The sequence below is a fragment of the Megalobrama amblycephala genome, linkage group LG5 (assembly GCF_018812025.1).
Source record: "Megalobrama amblycephala isolate DHTTF-2021 linkage group LG5, ASM1881202v1, whole genome shotgun sequence".
Classification (NCBI taxonomy): domain Eukaryota; kingdom Metazoa; phylum Chordata; class Actinopteri; order Cypriniformes; family Xenocyprididae; genus Megalobrama; species Megalobrama amblycephala.
Window position 1 is genome coordinate 11959078 of NC_063048.1, and position 24357 is coordinate 11983434.

General features: G+C 37.3%; 1 protein-coding gene across 4 annotated transcripts; it reads right to left on the reverse strand.

The window, feature by feature from the left end:
- Window positions 1-401: 401 nt before the first annotated feature.
- Window positions 402-23879, reverse strand: wdhd1 (WD repeat and HMG-box DNA binding protein 1). Of its 4 annotated transcripts, none has more exons than XM_048190686.1 (26): window positions 23726-23879; window positions 22729-22848; window positions 22474-22585; window positions 22160-22311; window positions 20051-20162; window positions 19297-19347; window positions 18978-19073; window positions 18718-18810; window positions 18377-18483; window positions 16349-16502; window positions 14106-14313; window positions 13844-14016; window positions 11995-12179; window positions 10602-10843; window positions 10134-10271; window positions 9197-9353; window positions 8976-9090; window positions 8491-8622; window positions 8026-8224; window positions 5604-5759; window positions 5294-5350; window positions 5060-5091; window positions 4796-4963; window positions 3601-3740; window positions 1718-1853; window positions 402-948 (listed from the first exon to the last, which is right to left on the reverse strand). In XM_048190686.1, exons 2-26 carry the CDS (start codon window positions 22803-22805, stop codon window positions 781-783), a joined length of 3360 nt encoding a protein of 1119 aa, XP_048046643.1. In that variant the 5' UTR covers window positions 22806-22848; window positions 23726-23879; the 3' UTR covers window positions 402-780. The 4 variants fall into 4 exon arrangements, with proteins under 4 accessions (XP_048046643.1, XP_048046642.1, XP_048046644.1 ...); XM_048190685.1 differs by having other exon boundaries at window positions 5604-5755; window positions 8022-8224; XM_048190687.1 differs by having other exon boundaries at window positions 5604-5755; window positions 8022-8224; window positions 22729-22845; window positions 23726-23864.
- Between the last annotated feature and the right edge of the window lie 478 nt (window positions 23880-24357).

Consider the following 24357-nt stretch of genomic DNA (forward strand, 5'->3'; position numbering starts at 1 on the left):
GCGTGCCTGCGTCAGGCCACCTGTATCTAGTAAGAGGATGAGATCTCTTATTCACATTAAAGTGATGTCTTGGGGCAGATGAAACCACCTAAGGGGATTGACTAAACCTTTGGGTGATGTTGTTCTTATGATTAAAAATAAAATCAGTGTTTTTAAAGTGAAATGCATCAGGCTACCTAGAGGTTAGTGCTGGTAACTTGTCAGTTCAGATCAGTTTCATTTCATGTCAGTCTGGTTGCAAAATCAAAGTTCAGTGACCTCAGATGGGCATCAGAAAACCGTTCACTTCACATTTGAAGGATGCCCTTCATTACATCACTGGTGTGCAAGCAACATTATGTACTTTCAACTTGCCAAGATAACCTTTCGAATAAAGAAAATACAGCACACAACTCGACGACTCAATATTTTAGCTTTTATTATGGTTGTTTTACATACAGTACAAAAACATCACAAAAACATATGTACAAAGCAGACAAAAATAAAGTAGGAGGGAATATCACCAGATTCAAAGAGACCTTGTTATCAACCATCTTGCAAATTGTTTAACAAAGAGCCTTTGCTTCATTTCAAATGCAAATGAAGAGAAACACGTTCTGCTTTCAAAAGAGCTCAAACTTGAGAAAATTTATGGAGAACAAGTGGAACACAAATGAGCAGCTAAACTATTTAACAAAATGAGAGGACATAATTACAGTAAGCAATGAAAAACTACTTTTAAAAGTTTTTCCCCCCAATTAATATTAAAATAAAATATAAAAATATATAAGCATTGAAGTACTATTCTTTGTTAAATGCAAATGCAGAAAGTTTAGCAGAAGTATCCAGTGGCTTTTTCTTTTTGGCACTGCCCTCATCTGACTCCATATGTTCATCAACTTGTCCTGCTTCATCTTCACGTTTTCTTTTCTTGGGGTCCGAGTCGCCCTTTGCTCTCTCCGTCCAGTTCTGAACGAAAGATACAGATACGCTAATTTTACATACAATCGTTCACGTATGCAGTATTACGCGAGCAATAAACTGCATCATTCAAACAAGCCTCTGTGATTGTAATTAAAATTGACCGCCAACCCAGACACATTTGTTCACGGTTGGTGTAAACAAAGGCAGCGAACATTTACAAGCGACCGTGATGAGTCACCGGACCCATTTCGCATATGAGCACCGGGACCCTTTCTGCACGTTCCCCCCTCCCAAACGCACGCCATTCATCATTGTAACTCACTCTTTCACCGCCTGATGCCACCCCCATGTCATTAACATAAGATCAATGAGTGTGGCACACACCCCCAGCCTGGGTTTCCAGAGCAACAGGCGTCCTAACCATTCCCCCTCCAGGCTGGAGTGTGTGAAGAGTCATTCTGCCCTGCACTGAGTGGCCCTGTGGGTGCGGGGTCACGAACAGATTGTTCATGCAGACGGAGAGCATGAGTGTTTGTAAAGCCCACACACATACACAGGTAAGTGGAGATCAGAAAACAGGAGGATACTTGCTAATGAACAGTATTGTCATGGATAAATTGGGTTAGAGCTTTGGAAGCAAATTGAACACGAGTGCATGAATGAAATCTGTTACATAATGAGTACACGTGCAATAAAACAGAAACAGGGAAATTCCCATGTAACCTTCCTTGATTTAATAATAGGTTGAAGAATTTAGTTGAGAAATTAGTAAACAGTTTTGGATAAAACGCGTCATGAGCATGAAGTGACTTACCAGTCTTTCCTCTGCTGAGAGAGTGCGGAAACGCCCCATGCCTTCCTTGATAACATCCATTTCCTCAAAGTCAGGATTGTCTGCGAGAATGCTCTTCCTATTCTCCTCAAGCCACAGTTGAAAGCCAGTTTTTGGCCTAAAGGAAGTAAATTGTGGTTACAGACAAAAGACTAAATAAAGAACTTAAAAGACTGACAGTTCCTTAATCAGTCATCTATTACTTGATGAGGGAAGCACAACATATGTGACCACACTGGTGTCAGCTAAAACAAGCAGCCAAAGACTAGATTATTGACATCAGATAACAATTTAATTAAAAATATAAAAATAAATGCTTATTATAAGTAATACTGACATATGATAATTTCATTTTAGTAATTGTGGTATGTGAATATACACTGCTCAAAAAAATTAAAGGAACACTTTTTAAATCGGAGAACAGCATCAAGTTAGTTAAACTCCTCGGATATTGATCTGGGGTGCGTTTCCCGAAACCATTGTTAGTCAACTATGGTCGTAAGTCCCATTGAACTCTATTGGTAACGACGGAACTTGCGACCATAGTTCACTTTGGGAAATGCACCACTGGTCAGTTTAGTAGCAGAGGGGGTTGTTAATCAGTTTCAGCTGTTAATGAAATTAACACCAGGTGCACTAGATGGGCAACAATGAGAGGACTCCCAAAACAGGAATCATTTTACAGGTGGAGGCCACTGACATTTTTTTTCCCTACTCATCTTTTCTGACTGTTTTTCACTAGTTTTGCATTTGGCTAGGGTCAGTGTCTTTACTGGTAGCATGAGGCGATACCTGGACCCTACAGAGGTTACACAGATAGTCCAACTCCTCCAGGATGGCACATCAATATGTACCATTGCCAGAAGGTTTGCTGTGTCTCCCAGCACAGTCTCAAAAGCATGGAGGAGATTCCAGGAGACAGGCAGTTACTCTAGGAGAGTTGGACAGGGCCGTAGAAGGTCCTTAACCCATCAGCAGGACCGGTATCTGCTCCTTTGTGCAAGGAGGAACAGGATGAGCACTGCAAGAGTCCTACAAAATGACCTCCAGCAGGTCACTGGTGTGACCAAACAATCAGAAACAGACTTCATGAGGGTGGCCTGTGGGCCTGTCGTCCTCTAGTGGGCCGTGTGATTACTGCCCGGCACTGTGGAGCTCAATTGGCATTTGCCACTGAACACCAGAATTGGCAGGTGTGCCACTGGCGCCCTGTGCTTTTCACAGATGAGCACAGGTTCACCATTAATTGTCTTGCTGGCAGTGTAATTTGTGTTCCGAAGATGAACGAAGGTCTTACGGGTGTGAAACGACATGAGGGTGAGTAATGAATGACAGAATTTTCATTTTTGGGTGAAATAACCCTTTAAGGTTCTCATGTTTTATACTATACAGGATTTCACTTAGAAATCGGGGAGCACGAGCATTTAAAGGGGCCGCAACCTAAATACCCCAACCTAAATGGGGTATTTTGAGCTGAAACTTCACAGACACATTCAGGGGACACCTTAGACTTATATTACATCTTTTAAAAAGACGTTCTACGGCACCTTTAACAACAGTAACAACTTACTGACTATTAATAAACAGAAATTAAAAGAGTTTGAGGCAAAAGTCTTAGTTAATAGTGAGAATTGACCCTTAATCTAAAGTGTGACTTTGCTCTCACATATTAACAGCCATAAAGATAATTATACAAGCAATCATACAAACTTTTATATTCTGCTTGTCCAAATTTGATCCTTTAGACACGCTTTGGCAGCAACAACAGCTGACGTGGAATACTTTCACTTTCAAAAAAAAAAAAAAAGAAAAAAAATGGATGTCCTTAAATAATTACAATTAAAAGGTGTTTTGCGGTCTCTTACTTTCTGTTTTCAACATTTTCCGCTGATACTGGAGGTGTAGCTGCAGGAGCTGGTTTCACTTTCTCTGCTCCTGATTGGCCGTCTTCCTGTTTCTTACTGTTTCCTTTAGAGGCACTCATCTGCAGTAGTGTGGCCTGGGTCTGAAGTAAAGGAACCAGCAAAATAAGGCTATGTTTAGACCGCAGGGGAAAGTGGCCCAAAGACAATTTTTTGCTCTCATGCAACTCAGATCTGTTGTTTCCATAACAGTGTGAACAGCCACATGAAATATAATCCTTTAGGTTCTGATTTGGGACACTTCCATATATGGTCCTAAATCAGATATGGGTCTGATGTTTTGTAATGCAACCTCAGTCATATCATAATTCATGCAACTTTTACGGCACTCTAGATCAACATTTGTCACAATTCTGCACTGATGGGAGTCACTCCAAAGATTTTACATACAAGTAGTTCTTTGGTCACTCAGTGAGTATGGAAGATGGCAGCGTAGTCAGTCAGTGGAGGCACAGTGAGATGTTATACTCATAAGTAGGGTTGTGAAAAGTACCAACTTTGGCACCAAAGTTAAAAAAGTGACAATACCAGCATTTCCCCCTAGGATTTTGAGCACTGTTGAGCAGATTCTTAAACACCCCCGATTGGCCATTGTGTTCATGTGCTCAACAGATACATTATGTCTGTGATTGGCTACAATGATCAGTGCTTCAAAAACATGTAAATAGACATCTTGTAAGCTCTTCATCCAGCGCTTACACAGATACACATGGGAGTGCTTGAAAGCAGCCGTCTATCAGTGGATCCCTAATATATCCAATGATAAACATATTATATGTGTGGTATCGTCACATTTTTAATGATTTTTATACTGGCTGGCCACATTTAAAAAATGTATTTCTCGCATCTGAGCAATAAATCAGAATTGAGCACTATGACTTATCTAAAGATCAGACAAGATGGGATTTTGTGTCCAGTACATTGGACTAAAAATCCATCATGTTGCTTATAATCCAGTAGAAACACCTCTGACATTTTACTCTAATAAACGTTCTACTATCGGAACTAAACGTTCTTAGAGGAAAAGATAACCAGGTCATCCCTTACAGACAGAGCTGAGAGTGAGTTTTATGGGGTCAGACAGGTTGTGTGACCCCACAGGGATGGAGAACATTTGTATTTGAGCAACACACTGTACCTTGGACTTGGGTTTGGGTGCCAGGGGCTTCAGGACTGGTGCTTTGCCCTGTTTTGATGTTCCGCTGAGAGTTGCAGGTTTTCTGCTGGACATCGTCATGCTGTCCAAAACATTAGTCGTTCGGGGCTGACCAGCTGGAGAACTTGAGGACTTTCCTGCACCGGACACCTGCAAGTTTAAATGTATATTGTTTATATTTTGTAAATATAAGCATGCATATCAAGTAAAGCTTGCTTAATTTCACTAACAATGTGCAAGTCTTACCTTGAAAGGGTTCACACGTCCTTCTCTGCTCACTGTGAAACACAAGCACAATTTTCATTGTCACCAGACACTCATCTTTCATGGCAGCCCATTTGTGCCACTCAAAAGGTATTTGAAAATTTGTTAAATCAATTTGAAAGATAAAGAAATCATGTAGAAAAAAATCTGCATTTTGATTCTAATCATTATGAAAATGTTATTTCTACATTATCAACTGCCAAATTTTCCACTCACCTGGTTTGGGAGAGGGCCTTTCAGGTGATTTTCCTCCTTTTATGAATGGATTCAAACCTGGCAATTAAAAATATGTTCAAATGAAAAACCAATGAAATGAAATTTAATGAACAAAATGCATTACTTAATCTTAAAGCCATCTACTGCAATATTTGAGACTCTTGCTGAAACAAGTAGTGCGCACAACCAAGAAAGCCTTGATGTCAGAGATCAAGAAATGTACATCTGAAATGCATAGGGCATTTGGTTTAATATACTTCAATATACTATAGTTTTCACATATATCTATGGAGAAAAACAGCATATTTACGTGGTTTCCTGGTCTCTGTTGATTCCTCTGCATCCATTTGCTCTTCCTGTGGATATTCTTCCTCCTCTTCCTCCTCCTCCTCACAGCCATTCTCAACCTGTGCTTGTCTGCTGCTCATCTGATTGGGTCCTCTGTATTCTCTACTGGTGCGGCTAAACATACAGAAACAAAACATCTGACATCACAATTTTCAACTATTTTTAAGTTATTTAATTCAGAGTTACTGCAACTTTTGGTCAATTCCTACAACGACTATTGAATTTTGAAAGACATTGCACTCACAATGCAGATAACATATTTTAAAGTCACCATGAAATCAAAATTGACAATTCTTATCCATAATATATCTTATTATGGAATATGCACAGGGGTGCACATAACTTTTTTGGTCTAGTTCTCAAGGGAGCACCTGGAGATGTTGCTTGGTACTCACAATTTACATGACACACTTATCTTAAAAGCTGTCCTCATCACTGCTCTCCTCACTATCTTCTTTTCTCTCGAACACGGTAGATGATGATTTATTTTTTTTTTTTTTACTAACATTAATGACAGACAACAGCAAGAATATTAGGTTGCTGTCACTTTAAGAAGGAAAGCACGGACCGAATAACTGACACACATCTGGTTTCTTTCTCAACTGTTCACTTGTGACATAACCGAGAGAATACTTGCTGAGACAGGTATTTTGACAATTTTGTGTGTATCTGTCCGTTCAAGTGCAAGTAAACACGAAAAAGGAATTCATTCGGTGTTCGAGCGCTGTCTGACTCTCTCTCTGCATGCAAGCGTTTCGGGGGTGTGAGGCTGTGTGCACAGATAACAGCTCACGAGTCCTGATTTTCGCCTCTTCTTCCGCTTTTAAAATCAAAAAACGTTTGAATGTGTTAATTGGCGAGACAAAACTCGTCCAAATGGCAAACTTTCACTCTATGATGGTTAAATTTAGCAGTTAATCTGCGAATCACATGCGTGTCGAACCGTTGGACCTTATCCGTACGGATCACACGGATTAACTGCGGTCCGTTTCACAACTAATAATTAAAGAACACACTTATCATCATGATTGCTATCTTACCAGAGACGGAGAAAAATCCTACTCCAGTAAGTAAACGTGTCCCTGTGAACCGGTACTCAGAAGTGCTTCCCTCCATGTTTCTGGTGCAAATCGTTTATTTTTACTGCGCATGCGTACCTGCGTACCACTTATGTGCACATCTGAATATGCAGTATTCACTATAAATGATTAAAGGTGCCCTAGATTCAAAAATTGAATTTACCTTGGCATAGTTAAATAACAAGAGTTCAGTACATGGAAATTACATACAGTGAGTTTTAAACTCCATTGTTTCCTCCTTCTTATATAAATCTAATTTGTTTAAAAGAACTCCGAAAAACATTTTTGGAGTTTTCATTTTCGCTGTTTTCATTTTTAAACACTTGCAGTCTGTATAATTCACAAACACAACTTCATTCTTTATAAATCTCTACAACAGTGTAGCATTAGCCGTTAGCCACAGAGCATAGCCTCAAACTCATTCAGAATCAAATGTAAACATCAAAATAAACACTGTACTTACGTGATTAAGCATGACGAACACTTTGTAAAGATCCATTTTGAGGGTTATATTAGCTGTTTGAACTTTTTTTGTTGTTTAAGGCAAGCGCGAGCTCTTGGGGCATGGAGCGTCAGCATTTAAAGGGCCACACACCCTGAATCGGCTCATTTCTAATTATGGACCGAAAATAGGCAGTTAAAAAAGTGAATTTAAAAAAATCTATGGGGTATTTTGAGCTGAAACTTCACAGACACATTCAGGGGACACCTTAGACTTATATTACATCTTTTAAAAAAAAGTTCTAGGGCACCTTTAATGATGAACGATATATCTTCTCTTCTCCGATGATGTGTTTACTGGCACATAGGCGAGACAATCTGTCAATCACGAGATCGCCGCAATAAATCCAATCAATTTACCATGGACAAAATCAAGCCCCGCCTACATTTTATCTTGTTCGAGAAGCCATTTCATTCGGATATACGTCACAATAGGGAAGAAAAGACTATCGCAACTTCTGTTTCATGCCGACTTTAAAGCTGAGCATAACTACAAAAAAGTATTTACTATTGAAATTTATGAGCTTTTTAAAACTTATGACCTTTCGAGACCTAGAAACAAAAAAAAGACAAAATATTCCAAGGTTGTTTCTAGGTTTTACGAACTTTAGGAGAGAATCAATAAGATAAAAGGCATAACACTGATCCCACAGTTCATAAGCTTTTCCTGCTTAAAACAGGAAGAAACTTCAACCAATCCAACAACTCTTAGACATCAAATTTCCAGCAGCGGCACTGAAAGATTTTGAATTAAGATTAATATAAATAACTACAAATGGTACACATAGTTCCATGCTAACCTCTGATAGGCCATCTCATCTTCTTCCTGCTCCTCCTCCTGCAGCAGCTGATTGGCCTTTTCCAGGGCGAGTTCACTGAGTCTCTGTGCCAGGGCCATGCGTCTGGAACGAGACGCGTAACGGATGGCGAGCGTCACAACGCTGTGAGTCATCAGCTCAGCCAGCTCCACACACCGGAACTCTCGCTCCAGTTTACACGATAGCTGCCCGGGCACACACACACACAAACAGACAACAAACAGCATAAAACATGGTGAGATGTCTGGAAGGACAGTTCAGATAAAAACAAATCTGATTCAAATGTCCAAGCTACGCCTGAAAATATGGCATGCACACGTCAAAGCAGAGATCTGATTTATGACATTCCAGAATTGTTTTACAGAAATCAGACATTGAAATTCAATTCAGGCATATGCGATCGAATTTAACCAGGCTTTAACTTCCTGTTCTGGCCATGTGAATGACTTACAGCGAACATCTTCATTAGCAGTTCCTGCTGCTCTTTCTCAGCCTGAGACTGACCCTCGCTGTCAATTTCATAACCATTGGATGACAAAAAGCCATAGTGGTTATGAAAGAGCATGGACCGCCAGTACTGCTCCTACAAAACAAACATATAAATACACAATTAAAAAAAGAACATACTGTATATTTCAGGATCCAAATCAAGTGTCATTTGATGGCAAAACAGACAAGCAATGCACTTGCAAGACAACTGACTTTCAGTCCAGGTCAGCAAAATAATAATAATAATAAAAAAAATAACAGTATGAAACTATGCATGCAAAAAAACAGCAAGACACACTGCAAAGACATCATTCTGACCATGTCTATATAGACCAATAATTTAAAATATATAAATAAATAAACAAACAAACATACATTAGTAAAGTACTCAAATAGGCAATAGGCAAAAAGCGCACATCGCTACATGACACTGATTTTAGGCCATACCTCCATTTGGCCTTTCTCTGTGGTGGTCTGGCAATAAGGCAGGTTAAAGGGCAGGACGGCCACAGCAGGGCGGGGTAGGGTTGGTGGGAAACGTGAGCCTTTACAGGGGATACACCTGAGAGAGATGGAGAGGATTCCCAGTTTCACTGGCTGCTTGGAAATTTCCTATTTACGGAGTGGGTCACAGATCTGACAATTGTGAATAAAGGGAAATGACGCACCTGAGCTGCTGTGGATTCTCATGAATACCAACAACCCAATAATGGTCTGATTTGCTCTTGCAGGCATCTCTGGTGTTGCAGACAGGAGTCCATGTGTTCCCCAGGGTCCGGTTCAGCATACGTACAACGCCCTCAGAGTCAATACAGCACGGGGTTCCTGCAAAGAGTAATTAAAAACTTCTCTGTCATACTCAAATAGGAAAAGAAGGTAGACTAAAGAAATCTCAGGCCCCAGTTTATGAAAAAAACAAAACAAAACAAAAAAAAAACAATGTCTATTAGCTTTGATTGAGGATATCTGTATGCATACACTACCCTAAAGTTTGGGGATGTAAGATTTTTAAAGTTTTTGAAAAAAGTCTCACCAAGGCTGCATTTATTTGATCAAAAATAAATGCAGTAAAAACAATAAAATTGTGAAATATTTTTACATTTTACTTACAAACTATTTTCTATTATAATATTTTAATATTTAATTTATTCCTGTGACTGTAAAGCTACAGCCATTACTCCAGGCTTCAGTGTCACATGATGCTTCAGAAATCATTCTAATATGCTGATTTGGTGGACAAGAAACATTTCTTATTTCAATTATATTTTCCTTATCAATGTTGAAAACAGTTGTGCTGCTTTATGATGGAAATCATGATTCTTTGATGAATATAAAGTTCAAAAGAACAGCATTTATTTGTCTAACATTATAAATGTCTTTGCTAGTACTTTTGATCAATTTAATGCATCCTTCCTGAATTCAAATAATTTGTTACTGACCCCAACCTTTTGAACAGTATTGTACATAACATGAGACAACTACCAGGAAATTACATAAAAATTCTTGAGGCAGTTTTAATTTTTTCCCCATTTCCTCAAAAATCTACCAACAGGAAGAGAATACAGTGTGTGTGTAACGCCTGCTCAACCAGAGGAGGTGACTCACCCTCCGCCGTGAAGCCCATCCATGCCAGGTAGGACTTCCGTGAGAGAGGCAACGGTTCTCCGTGGATGACCTGCCTTCTCTTCCGCCCGAGATGGAGCAGCTGTATGCCAAGGGCCTGGTCTCCATCAAACCCAGTACCTGACGGCATACATGACAATCAAGCTCAACCGATTTGCAGACACAAAGCACAAGCAAAGTCAGATTCATTTTTGGAGAATCAGTTCTTCTAATTCAGATTTTTACTTTTAATGGATGCAAGAAAGGATTTATTCCATCTGAGTCATTGCTCAAAAGCTTTCGCAGATTTCACAAGTGCGTAAGTTTTTGAGCAACTCTCTCCATTTAAAGGAACCAATTGAAAACCACAGCTTGGGTGCAATATATATGTTTCTGAACATTTATTTTTTAAGGGTACATTGCCCTGAAACCAGTGCTTGTATCCAGAAGTAAGGTCACATGCATCAGTACCTCTGTGATACACTATGAGGAGCTGCTCTCCATGTCCTGCTATGCAGACCACAGCTCCAGGCAGGCTGAAGATCTCCTTCTGCACACCACCGATGGAGAACAGCCTGACCATCAGAGCACTGGTGGCCACTGCCGCCCAGCCCTGACCCAAACACAAGGCACGCACGTCCTCTCCTTTAGGAAGATCCACCATCCAGTCCTTATGAGTGTCCCAGCATGAGAAATGCAAACACTGGATCTTACTATGGAGAGAGAGAGAGACAAATATAGGGAAAATGAGACATTCATGAAGGGAAACAAAAGATGCAGCATAAACATTTTCTAGTATAAACATTTAACATATTTGTGTTCATTCAAGCTATTTTATTTGATGACATTTTATGATGTTACCTGTTCTTTATACCAAAATGTTTACGTCTGTTTTCACATTCTATGTAAATACCTTTCAGTTATTATGTTTAAGGATTTGAACAAATTTCGGGGTATGATTACGTTACAACATGTGTCATTGTTACATTTTCCACTTTATCTTAGTGTCCTTGTTACATACGTTACATGTACTAAATGTAATAATAACAGTAAAATATGTATAATTACATGCAACCCTACCACTATAGTAAGTACATGGCCTTAACCCTTTCCCCACCAGCATTTTAAGTTGCCAGCCAATTATTTTTTTTTTTTTTTTTTTTTTTAAATAATTTTCACAAAAATGTCATTGAATGTTTGATGATCTTGCTATTTACATGCACATAAGCAATGCTTTCATTGCTTGTTTCTGCTTCCTTTTCACCTGTGTTTCGATCCAGAGATTCTCTACTTTTTCAGAAGATGTAATAACGCCCCCTACTGTATAACAGTGAAAACATGGATTGCCTGAAAATTCCGTCAATGGCGGGGAAAGAGGTAATTAACATTGCTCAATACTTAAATGTATAATTACACTGACAAGGACACCTTAAAATAATGTGTAACCCATTTTGCACAGAAAAGCTTATTCCCAGTGACAAATAATAATTTACACTTACAGGTATTTATTTAAAAACAGTGCATTTCACAGATGGGCAGTAGTTAGCATCCATAAATTCACAGACAGATAATTTACTACCAGATTTCTACCAGATTAGTAGTTCTGCAAATAAAAATGGAGGCAAAGTGCAAATTTGCTTCGCAAACAAAGGCAAGCAATTGAGGACAAAGGGGAGACAGGACTACAGAGCAAGGTTCACACCAACTGCTGCTGATTTTAATCTAACTTACTGTAATAGCAGCCTTGTTGAACAACAAAAAAAGATCTCTAAATTCAATTCAGTATATGTCTAAACTAAAGAAATTAAAAAATTATAACTGACTCAAAGAAATAAAGTAAATTATTACTACTAAGATCTTGTACCTGGCAAGCTCATCAGTTCCCTCACAGGCCAGCAGCACGGCCTCCTGGGATAGATCAGCCATGGTGTGGCCCAGGGTGTTGGTGAGATGCATGGCATGATGGACCGCAGTATCGTGAAATTCCACATCAATGGCGTTGTCCTGATCATCATTATAGCCACGGATGATGCCCACGGAGTTCCACATCTGAGAAGAAACATGGGGAACTTTAAAACCTTCTCATATTTAATATAGACAAATATTTACTGTCACAACATTTGATTTACTGTTAAATCAAATTTAGAAAATATTCAGTACACAGAAAATAGCAGTAGTTCTTATTTTAAATCAGGGGATAGCTATTATTTTATTTATAAATCCTAATTTTATTATATCATTATATATTTATTACATATTAATAATCACTTCCAGTCGTTGTACTGTTCTTAGCATTTGCAAATGATTGTGTTTTCAACCTAATAAATTATTATTATAAAATATATGTAATGCATATTATGTTTATGTTGTAGTAGTTATGGTTTTGCTTGAATTCTAGCAATTCCCAGTTTCAATTCCAGTTAAGTATTAATTCTGTGACTTTGCAAAATTGTTGCAGCTGAATACCATGAACCCAAAAAAACAAAACAAAACAAAAAAAACAAACAAACAAACAAAAAAGGCTAAAGAACACTTACACAAGAAACTTTTCCTATGTTTTTAACAAACATACCACAGCAAAAACAACTAAAGACAAGTAAACAGTCAGCAATAAAATAGGGCTGCACAACGATTAATCGCGATTAATTGTTTGCAAAATAAAAGTCTGTGTTTACATAATATAGGTGTGTTCTGTGTATAATAATTATGTATATATAAATACATGCACATACATGTATATATTTAAGAAACAAAATATATTTATGTATAAAATATTTATATTTATATGTAATATAAAATATATATAAATATGTATATTTATTTATACATGTATATATTTCTTAAATTTATACATGTATTTATATATAAATAATTATTATACACAGAACACACACATATATTACGTAAACACAGACTTTTATTTTGCAAACGATTAATTGCGATTAATCGTTGTGCAGCCCTACAATAAAATAAGAACAAATAAACGAATTAGCAATAGCACAAATAAATAAAACTGAACAAATTTCAGGTACAGAACTTAAAATCAAATGTAAATCACACTGCATAATTTTCTTTGAAAATAAAATATAGATTAATCCTTATTAAAGTTACAAAAGCTATCTAGTCAAGATTAGTGAATGATTTTTCTTTTGTTCTTTGATTAAAATTAATGAGACAGATGACAGCAGGTTTATTAGGCTGCTGTCGCTTTAAAACCTAATGCACAGATCCAATATACTGATACACAGACGTTTTCTTTCTCAACTGTTTACATTTACTTAAGAAAGAAACAACAGTTTATGAGGATATTTTGACAATCTCATGTGTATTTGCCCATTCAAGAGCAAGAGGACATGAAAACGAAACCAATTCAGTATTTGCACACTATATGAGAGGCAGCTTTCTGTGCACATGCTTTGGATGTTTTGGAAACAGCTTGCGAGTGTTTAATTGAGTTTTTCTTCTGCATCTTCTTTGTGTTTGAATTGTTTAAAATCACATTAAAATGCAAACACAGGAATCAAACAGAATCGAATTCGTGGTTCTTGGAAATTTGGAAACCGGTTATCGACCGGTTTAATAAATTAATGAAAAACTCTTTAAATATCAGTGATCTGCTGAGTAACTGCAGATCAGGAAATAACTGACATGGTCACAAAACTGTATCGATCACTTTCTACATGGAGTTGACAACTGGTATGATTTCTCCTCACCATAAAGCGATGCATGAGGTGCACTGGGGTAGATCCCGGCTGGAAAGCTCTTTGGGGTTGTGTGGGCATGGGACCCTCATATACGGGACGGGCCACTGCAGGGGCCACAGCAGGATGTATAGCACTCCTGCCATCCTCCTCTGGAAGTCCATCCAGTTTTACAGAGCCTGGATCTTGAGAGAACAAAACATCAGACCCTTAATTAAAGTGCTTTACTTGAAGTAACTTCCTACAATATTTTTTTTGCGGTGATGTCTCATACCTTGAGAATTGTCATCGTCATCCAAGAAGGAACCTCTGTTCCGCGGTCTGCCCGTGGCAGGCATGAGGTCGTCGTCGTCGTCATCATCATCATCCATGATGGGTTTCTTCACTGGAGACCGCGAGTCACTCATGCCCTCATCCATCATCCGGTCATCATCCTCATCAAACAGGTCATCATAGTCATTTGTTTCTTTAGCTGCAGTGGCCTAAACATCAGCAGGAAAACACATGGTACATTCATTTACATAAAGGAACATTTAAAATAACTTTCATTAATAAACAAATCATAACAGTTATAAGACATTATATAACTTAACCAATCAGTACTTCATGCATGTTTCAGTATGAATATAAAAATATGATTAAAGGTGCTCTAAGTGATGTCACGCATTTTTAGGCCAAAACATTTTTTGTCACATACAGCAAACATCTCCTCACTATCCACTAGCTGCCTGTCCCCTGAACACACTGTAAAAAAAACACGGTCTCTGTAGTCGCCACAAGCTCCAAAAACGGCAATAAAAACAAACTGGTGCAGCCTGGACCACGAATCATAATAAACATGCTCCAGCCAATAACCGATAAGAATGATTTTAAATGCGCGTTCATGACTGTTTCAGGAAGCATGGAGGGGAGGGGGAGGAGGAGGAGGGAGGGTCTAGCTAGCCTCTGTTTTGTTTGACAACACTTTGAACGTCAACAGGAAGTTACTCCACCCAGGATCACTTAGAGCACCTTTAACTATTTGAATGAACATGAACTGATAATAATAATTTAATATTATATTTTTATAATATATTTTTGTTACACTTTACTACATTAGTTAACATTAATTGTTAGTGTTTATTCATGTTAATTTTTACAGCATTTATTAATCTCAGCATTTACTGATACATTTTTAAGATCAAAAGTTGTATCTGTCAGACCACCTGTGGTGAAAATCTGACTCGGAGATGTGAACGGGAACATGGTTTGTGTAACATTAGCAACACATTGTTAGCTGTTTGATAAAGTAGTCAAGCAAAAGGCTAATCATTAATTACCATTTCTCCCTTTATAATCACTAAAAAGTTGTCACCCATCTCAGTTTGCGATCTCACAAAGTTGTTATAATCGATAAGGTTGTCTACGCTGCACTGCTCGTTCACATTCGTGACGAATCGGCACTCCAAAAAACTGTTTGGAGTTTCTTTTCCCCTTGATTGGTCACTGCGTTCATGAGATCAACAAACATGTCTGTGATTGCTTACTGCTGCAAAAACATGAATAAACCAATGTCCTCCAGAGCTCAAACACAAATACGCACTGGAAAGCTCCTGCTTTCGTTCGAGGGTGCTTAGCACCCCTGTAGAACCGGGCCTCCCTGTATAATTCGTTCTTCTTTTGAATCAGTTTCTTTTCCAAGCATATATGGCTGAATTAAACCACAATTTCCACTTGTTGACGCTTACTACAGTTGACAGAGTGGATCGGGTATTATGAGCTCGTGAGATCGAGTGGATGCAGGGACTAATTTGCATATTCATGGTTCAGAGAATACTAAATGAAGCAAGGGTGTAGAGTTACATTCAAGCTATTTTATGGCATGAAAAAAGATATTTTCACAGGAAAACAAACATTTAAATATATCATTTTGATTATTAAACATGAATTTTAAGGGATACAATTATTGACTTTAACATTAGTTAATGCACTGTGAACCAACATGAACGTTTGGTAACACTATTTTACAGTGTTCTTGTTTCAAGTTACATGTAGTTACTGTAGAAATGACTATAAATTGGGCATAATTTCAAGAAACTAACCCTAAACTAAAGTCCTAATCCTATAGTAAGTACATGCAGTTAAATATTATTACTCTGTGCTTAAATGTATTATTAAACTACAAGACAGACAACTTAAAATAAAAAAAAAATTAAAAATTGTTATTAAATATTAATAAATTTAAATAGTTTTAATGTTAAAATCATTTATTTATTATCAACTCATGTTAGATAATGCACTAAACTAAACTAAAGTTAACAAATGAGACCTTATTGTAAAGCGTTACCATATTATTATTAATAATGAACATACAAAATGATGTTAAAATTTAAAAAAAAAAATCCTTTAGCAGATATAGCTGCTTCTCAAGGTCACCTAAAGATCCTTACACATTCATCATGACTTTACGTTGGTGATGTTATTTCTGGTGCAGTATGTTCGGGAAGAAAAAGGCGAGAGCCTGAGGATACAACTGACCTTGGTGTTCTGGATAGCAGAGGAAGAGGATGGCGACGAGGACGACACGCCTTCCAGGAGCCCGAGGCAGCCCTCTGTGTCAGTGTAAGCGATCCGGCCCCCTGAGGGATGCCACGCCATCCCACACACAGTGAACCCTTTCTCGTGTTTCTGTCTGCAATGGTACGAGATCAACAAATACCATCACCACTAGAACCATCCTTTATACAACTGTACACAATATTTGTTGTATTTGAGCAATAAGGTCAATATACCTCTGTCATGTAAAGTAACTGCACTACTTAGTTACTTTTATGTAAAGTAATGCATTGCATGTAATGCATGTATCAAACTGCCAAAGTCACGTGAACCATTGAAATTTCTAAATGCTTCGAAACACTTATGACGTAATGAAGCCTTGTTTACTGAAATCACATAACTTTGGCAGTTTGATACATGCTCTGAACCACTGATTCGAAACAAAAGATTCGTAAAGCTTCATGAAGCAGTGTTTTGAAATCGGCCATCACTAGATATTGTTGAATAAATTCGTTATTCTGTTTTTTTGGCGCACAAAAAGTATTCTCGTCACATTATAGCACTAAGGTTGAACCACTGTAGTCACATGAACCGTTTTAAATATGTCTTTAGTAGCTTTCTAGCCATTGAAAGAGTTAATTATCTTGCTGGCAATGGAGGCCTCACTGAGCCATCGGATTTCATCTTACAGGTTTAGAACGACTTGAGGGTGAGTAATTAATGTCTGAATTTTCATTTTTGGGTGAACTAACCCTTTAAGCCTCAGGCTGAAGGAAATGCAAATTCACATCTGTACAGTAGACAAACCTTTCAGCTGTGCTGCCATTTTAGATTACAGAAGAATAAGATGCATTTTTGTATAGTTATACTGGATCATTACAGGTCAGCAGCAAAGACATTGGTTCACCCAAAAATGAGAATTCTGTCATTCATTACTCACCCTCATGCCGTTCCACACCCGTAAAACCTTCGTTAATCTTTGGAACACAAATTAAGATATTTTTGTTGAAATCCGATGGCTCCGTGAGGCCTCCATAGGGAGCAATGTCATTTCCTCTCTCAAGATCCAGAAAGGTACCAAAAACATATTTAAATCAGTTCATGTGAGTACAGTGGCTCAATATTAATATTATAAAGTGACAAGAATACTTTTGGTGCGGCAAAAAAAAACAAAATAACAACTTATTTAGTGATGACCGATTTCAAAACACTGCTTCAGAAAGCATCGGAGCACAGATGAATCAGTGTATCGAATCATGAATCGAATCGCGGGTCAAACCGCCAAACTGCTGAAATCACGTGACTTTGGCGCTCCGAACAGCAGATTCGATACACTGATTCATCTCTGCGCCGATGCTTTCTGAAGCAGTGTTTTGAAATCGGCCATCACTAAATAAGTCGTTATTTTGTTTTTTTGCCGCACCAAAAATATCCTTGTCACTTCATAATATTAATATTGAGCCACTGTACTCACATGAACTGATTTAAATATGTTTTTAGTACCTTTATGGATCTTGACAGAGGAAGTGACATTGCTCCCTATGGAGGCCTCACGGAGCCATTGGATTTCAACAAAAATATCTTAATTTGTATTCCGAAGATCAACGAAGGTGAGGGTAAGTAATGAACATGAGGGTAAGTAATAAATGACAGAACTTTCATTTTTGGGTGAACTAACCCTTTAAGTATATTTGTGTAATTTTTATTTAATTACTGTAGATTTGCGTAATATTCTGAGTTTGCATTTCACAGATTTTTATTCATTTTGAAGAATACTGAATCTGTTTGATGAGTAAATGCATGCTCACATTTAGTCTACAACTACAATAACCATCATGTTTACACTGAGCACACAACACCTCTGCACTTACTCCCAATTTCTCTCAACATGTAAATTTAAAACTAAATTTAAAAGTAATGTGTTGCTTTCCTAGTTACTTGAAAAAAATCTCAACACTGGGTTTGAACATCCAAAATGATCAATAATATCAAGATGCATATGACTATAACCTCTCAATACAGAGTTTGGCCTCTACATCCCAAATCAACAGGTTTCCGCCAACTGTTCCTGCAGCCAGAAACTTCCCACACGGTGACCAGACCACAACATTAACAACCTAGGGAGGAGAACGAATCGGAAAGAATTGTTCATGACAACATTAAAATGCACTGCAATATAACACACAACTTTAACCACACAGTACATATCTCATGAGATACAGTAAGGGAAAGGTTAATGCACAATTGTAATGCTAATAAAGGTTTCCACCGCCTACAAATGACCTTTTCTAATAATATTCCTCTTATAAGTAACTGTTCCACTGTAAACTACTGGATGGTTTTCTACTGACCTGCGTGATGAGGTCATCAGAGAGTGTGCTAACATGCGTCCATGTGTTTTTGTCATACAGCTGAATGGTCAAATCCACCGGTACGGCAAGCAGCTACAAGTACAAACAACAATGGAAAATATTCATCTTAATGTCACGACAGATTGATTGATGTGCTCATCAAGCAGTTATATATGAAGCCACTAAAGAGAGAAACCTGAAATTGTTAATTAAATTTTGAAGTCTGTAAAAGGCTTAAATTAACATGAAATGTTCAATACCTTTCCAGAGCGAGGCTGCCAAGCAAGTCTACAGAGAGACTTGGCATTGCTAACGTCACTTGACTTCTGGAGAACTTTCCATTGAGCTACTTGAGCCTAAAACACACAACAGGGTTCATTAGCTTCAGAGGGGTCCAGAAGTCTGAGATCACACTGACAATCTGGGAAATTTCCATTTAATTGACATGGTAAAATTTTAATTTGTAATAAAGTTATAATTTAAAAATGCAATTCAGAAGCTTTTTTATTAGTGCTCGATGACATTTGGACCCCATTGTACATGTTTTTTGTTGTATGAAGAGCTGATAAGGCCTCAAACCTGTGACTCAATAGACCACACAGTGACTGATCCATCACAGCTGGAGGAAGCCTGTCAGGAAGTGACATCAGCACAGTAAAATTAACAATCATGGCTCAACAGTAATTTTAAATACAAAAATACTCATCAGAACATATTATATGTCACAAACAATACATATAGAGTACCGTTCAAAAAACTGCGGTTGGGGAGATTTTTATTGCTTTTGAAAGTGTCTCATATGTTCACCAAGTCTGCATTTATTTTGATATGAACAAAATTACTGTATAATATTACTATTTACAATAACGTTCTATTTTTATATATTTGAAAATGTAATTTATTCCTGTGATGCAAAGCTGAATTTTCAGCATCATTACTCCAGTCTTCAGTGTCACATGATCCTTCAGAAATCATTCTAATATGTTGATTTGCTGCTCAAGAAACATTTCTTATTATTATAAATGTTGAAACCTGATGTGCTGCTTAATATTTTGTGGAGAGTGACATTTTTTTAATATTCTTTGAATAGAAAGATCAAAAGAACAGCTTTTATTTTAATGTCTTTACCATTTTTTATCAATTTAATGCATTCTTGTTGAATAAAAGTATTAATTTCTGTCTCCAAAATAATCTAAATCTTACTGACCCCATACTTTCCAATGGTAATGTATGCAACAAATATGACAATGAGAACTGATTCACGAGCAATTCTTAATTTAGCCACATTCAAAAATAACACCTGCTGACCATTAAAAAGCACCATGACACTCACAAGGAACTCATCAGAAGGGTCAAGAGCCACACTGAGGACGGGAGCATCATGCCCACGTAGGGTCTTCTGCTGACTGCTGTCCGCCACCTCCACCATCTTCACCAGGAAGTCGCTGGAAAACAGAATGTCAAAATTAGCACCTTCATCTTCCACCATTTTCAGCTCAACAGAGACTCATATTGGCACTGTAGATCTTCTGATCTGAAGTGGGGAAATAAATGAAAACTCATTTCCGACCTCTATAGGAAAAAGAAAAAAAAAAAAAATCAAATAACCTGTTTGGAGCTCAGCTGCCAGTGCATCAATATTCAAGCATCGGCAGCGGGATAAAACCGCTCAATCAATGCTGTGACATGCTCACTGCCTTCAACTGTGATGCATCCACTTAAAAACAATCCATATATCCAGCAAATGGCCATTTAGCCAAATGCAACTAATCATAAAACAATCGAAGTGGTTTTCTCTCCACATAGACATTGATCAAAAGCACGAAGATGGGAGAATTAAAATATTAAAATGACCCATGAGATTTTCACCAATTTTGACTAAAACAGAACTGCAACTAAACATATATATGAAATAAGACAAACCTGTCTTGGGTTAATTAACCCAAAAATGATCACAAAAAAAAAAAAAAAAAAATTATTTACTCACCCTTATGTCATTCCAAACTAGGGCTGCTCCCTAATAGTCGACTAACCATTATTCGACGAGAAAAGGCTTAGTCAACTAAAATTTTATTGGTCGCAGGAAAAAAAAAAAAAACACAATACATCGGACAGGACATCCAAACGCTCGCCTATCATTCATCAACTTCAAATATGGCTTATATTATCTGAAACATGTAAGTAGTAGCAACTTTTCATGGCCGTTCACTTTAACGTTAGCCTAGAAAAATGTGGGCTATCACTCGGTGTGATCACTTGCACTTTAAATACTCATTTTTTGTCATACAGATAAAAGTAATACATCACTTGAATCTGTGAAAAGTCTACTTTTGCGCTTTCTGCCGTCTCTCTCTGTGAACTTGAGACATCAAAAAATACATTTATAGAAACCTAAAATTTTTTAAATTAACCAGTTCAAATAGAAAACAAATACTCAGGTTATGTAATCAATGAAACATGCATATAGGCGCGTTCAGAGATGAAGACTACTAGACGACCAGAAAAATCTTTATTGGAGGGCAGCCCTATTCCAAAACCATCAGACTTTCGAAGAAAATAAATCCATATGAATCGAGCAGTTTAATCAAAGTCTTCTGAAGAGACACATAGGGCTGGGCGATATATCGCATGCGAGCCGTAGTTCACTGACAAGCTACGCAATATCGTGTTCATTATCGCAGATGAATCGCCTTCAATAATGAACGCGATATTGCGTGGCTTGTCAGTGATCTACGGTTCTGTCTATTAAATGTCGCTCCATTTGAAAGCAGGTGATGGCGATTTAGCGGTAATCAGGGAACCGGCTTTACTGACGAAATGCGCGTGACAATCGCATGCAATATATAGCCCAGCCCTAGAGACACAGTTGCTTTATATCAGGGATGGGCAACTCCGGTCCTGGAGGGCCAGTGTCCTGCAGAGTTTATCTCCATCCCTGATAAAAACTCACTTGCCTATAGCTTTCTACTAATCCTGAAGACCTTGATTAGCTGGTTCAGGTGTGTTTGATTAGGGTTGGAGCTAAACTCTGCTGGGCAGTGGCCCTCCAGGACTGAAGTTGCCCATCCCTGCTTTATATAATGAACAGATTTAATTTTGGTAAACAGAAGCTCAAGCATGCTTGCTTGATGCACAAGAACAAATGAGGTTGGTTCTCTAGCCTAACTAAGTACAGTTGAGCTTCTGTTTATGTAGATTTCTTTTATGATCTCTTTATGAAAGTTTTGAAACGTCTGAGTTTTGAGTAAAGAGACTTTCAATGTAGGGACAGAAATCTCTCAGATTTCATTAAAAATATCTTCATTTGTGTTCTGAAGATGAACTGAAGTCTTATAGGTTTGGAACAACATGAATGTGAGTAAATGATGAGTTTTTAATTTTGGGTGAACTATCCCTTTAAGAACAGGATTGTAGCATGTAAAGGAATGAAAGCAACTCATACCTTGAGCCTGCAGCCACTCTTGACCCGCTGGCATTGAAGGTGACGTGGTTTGCGTTGGTGGTGAATCGAGTGAGTATGCCATCTGGATCTCCATCTGGGAAAGTGTGAATCTGAACCGTGTTGTTGGAAACCGCTGTAATGAGCTTTCCATTCTGTAGGGAAAAATAAACACTGACATTTAAATAACAGTAAAATTAGCAGGATTTTAGTTTAATTGATCATTTTCAGGTGTTTTACGAGAACACTCTCTGCAGCATTATTAATGTAATTAAGCTTTTATAATAGACTGAGAAAAAAAGCAAACGTTAACTTACCTTCAAGGCTACAGAATAGACCTTCTCCCCGACATTTATAGACTTGGGATCATCGTCATCTAGACTTTCCCATATGCGGACATCACCATCACTCCCGCAGGTCACAATACACCTGGGAAAGATCATAAAGAGTTTGAAACAAAACATAACACGGTCACCATCAATTACAGGCATGTTACATGTTATCATTTCCCATTTGAGAAATCTGAAATCAAATGTTATAAGATTCGAGTGATTACAAAAGATGTCACTTACTTTCCCTCATCATCAAAGCAGACATCAGTGTGGCCTTCTGAGTGACCATAACGCATGGGCTTCCTTTCACACGGCATGATGCTCTCAGGAGGAAAATCAGATACAGGACAGTGTCTGCTGCTGATATGTGTAATAATATACACTAGAATTATATATATATATATATATATATATATATATATATATATATATATATATATATATATATATATATATATATATATATATATATATATATATATATATATACACACATACATATATATATATATATATATATATATATATATATATATATATATATATATATATATATATATATATATACATATATACATACATATATATACACACAAAACATTCATACACAGAATGCATAATTTAATTTGATAACTAATTAGATAAATTAATTCATCCTCAGTGCTATTGCAATACAATATTACTCTGCATCAAGTGTTATAGTCTAATGTAACTTGCACATATTGATACACAATTTGCTTATATCACAGATATACTAATAATGTAGTTAATATACAATACTAATACTTACAGCATACTAATTTACTTCTATAATCAGATATGTACTTAATTAACTATTGTATTTCTATTATCTGTAACTACTTGCACTCGTGACAAGTCAAATTGTTTTATTAATTTAACTTCCCTACTTGATCTCTCAAGAAACAGAATGTCTTTGATCAGAGAAATTGAAATTATGTCATTTGACAAGACAGCAGATGTCTTGTGATGCAATCATAAACAGCCTTTACTAAAAGTAAGTACATTTTAATCTCAAGTTTAGACAATAACCATCTTTGGAGCACAAAGAAGAGCATATGTGCTACCAAGACAGCTGCTTTACATGCAAAATGATCAACAACCGCAGAATAAAGACAAAATATGCTGAAACAATGCACGTGTCCGAGTAAACAAATATAATCGAATAACAATACATCGATATATGCTGTATAAATGTTTTTAAACACGCAGTACTTACAGCTTTAGTTTGGCGGTAATTCTCAGTATTCAGCGCCACACTCGCTCACATCTCCCGCGCTGACAACAGTGACGTTTAAAAGTGGGCCGGACCGTTAACTTTTCACAAAAGTCATTGGCTGAATCAGAGTATTGACTCCACCCCGAGTCTGACGTGTCGTGACGTTCCAGATACACTTGTTCTACTACATTAAAAGTATTTTTTAAATTATTTATTGTCATAAATGAATAAGACGATAATTTTTCATAGTTAATATCATTTTAAAATGCTTGAAGAGCATGTAAAAACAATGTTATCGTTCTTAACAAATAGCAAACAGAAACTGGATCTGCCTGCAGCAAAACTGTCTGATGAAAACCATAAGCATCAATAATGTAATACAGCCTAGGGTTGTTCGTTTAGTCCTCTTCGAGAGAATAGACAAATTATCCTCATCCTCTGTTTGTTGAATAATTTGATACTCCAGGAAGCAGCTCTTGTCTGCTTGTAGACTGAAATGCAATACCAAATATTATGCTTATGATTAATGGCCACATTGGGGCATGTCATTTCTCATCATTTAGTTTCTGTCTATTTTGTTGTGCAGATTTACCAACATTTTAGAGACCAAATGTCCCCAGAAGGATCTTAAT

Coding starts and splice junctions, on each gene's coding strand:
- wdhd1 (XM_048190686.1), bottom strand. CDS start 22,805: ATGCCGTGTGAAAGGAAGCCCATGCGTTATGGTCACTCAGAAGGCCAC. Junction 22,586..22,728: donor TGCTTTGATGATGAGGGAAA/GTAAGTGACATC, acceptor GATCTTTCCCAG/GTGTATTGTGACCTGCGGGA. Junction 14,314..16,348: donor CTGCTATCCAGAACACCAAG/GTCAGTTGTATC, acceptor GCTGATGTTTAG/GCCACTGCAGCTAAAGAAAC.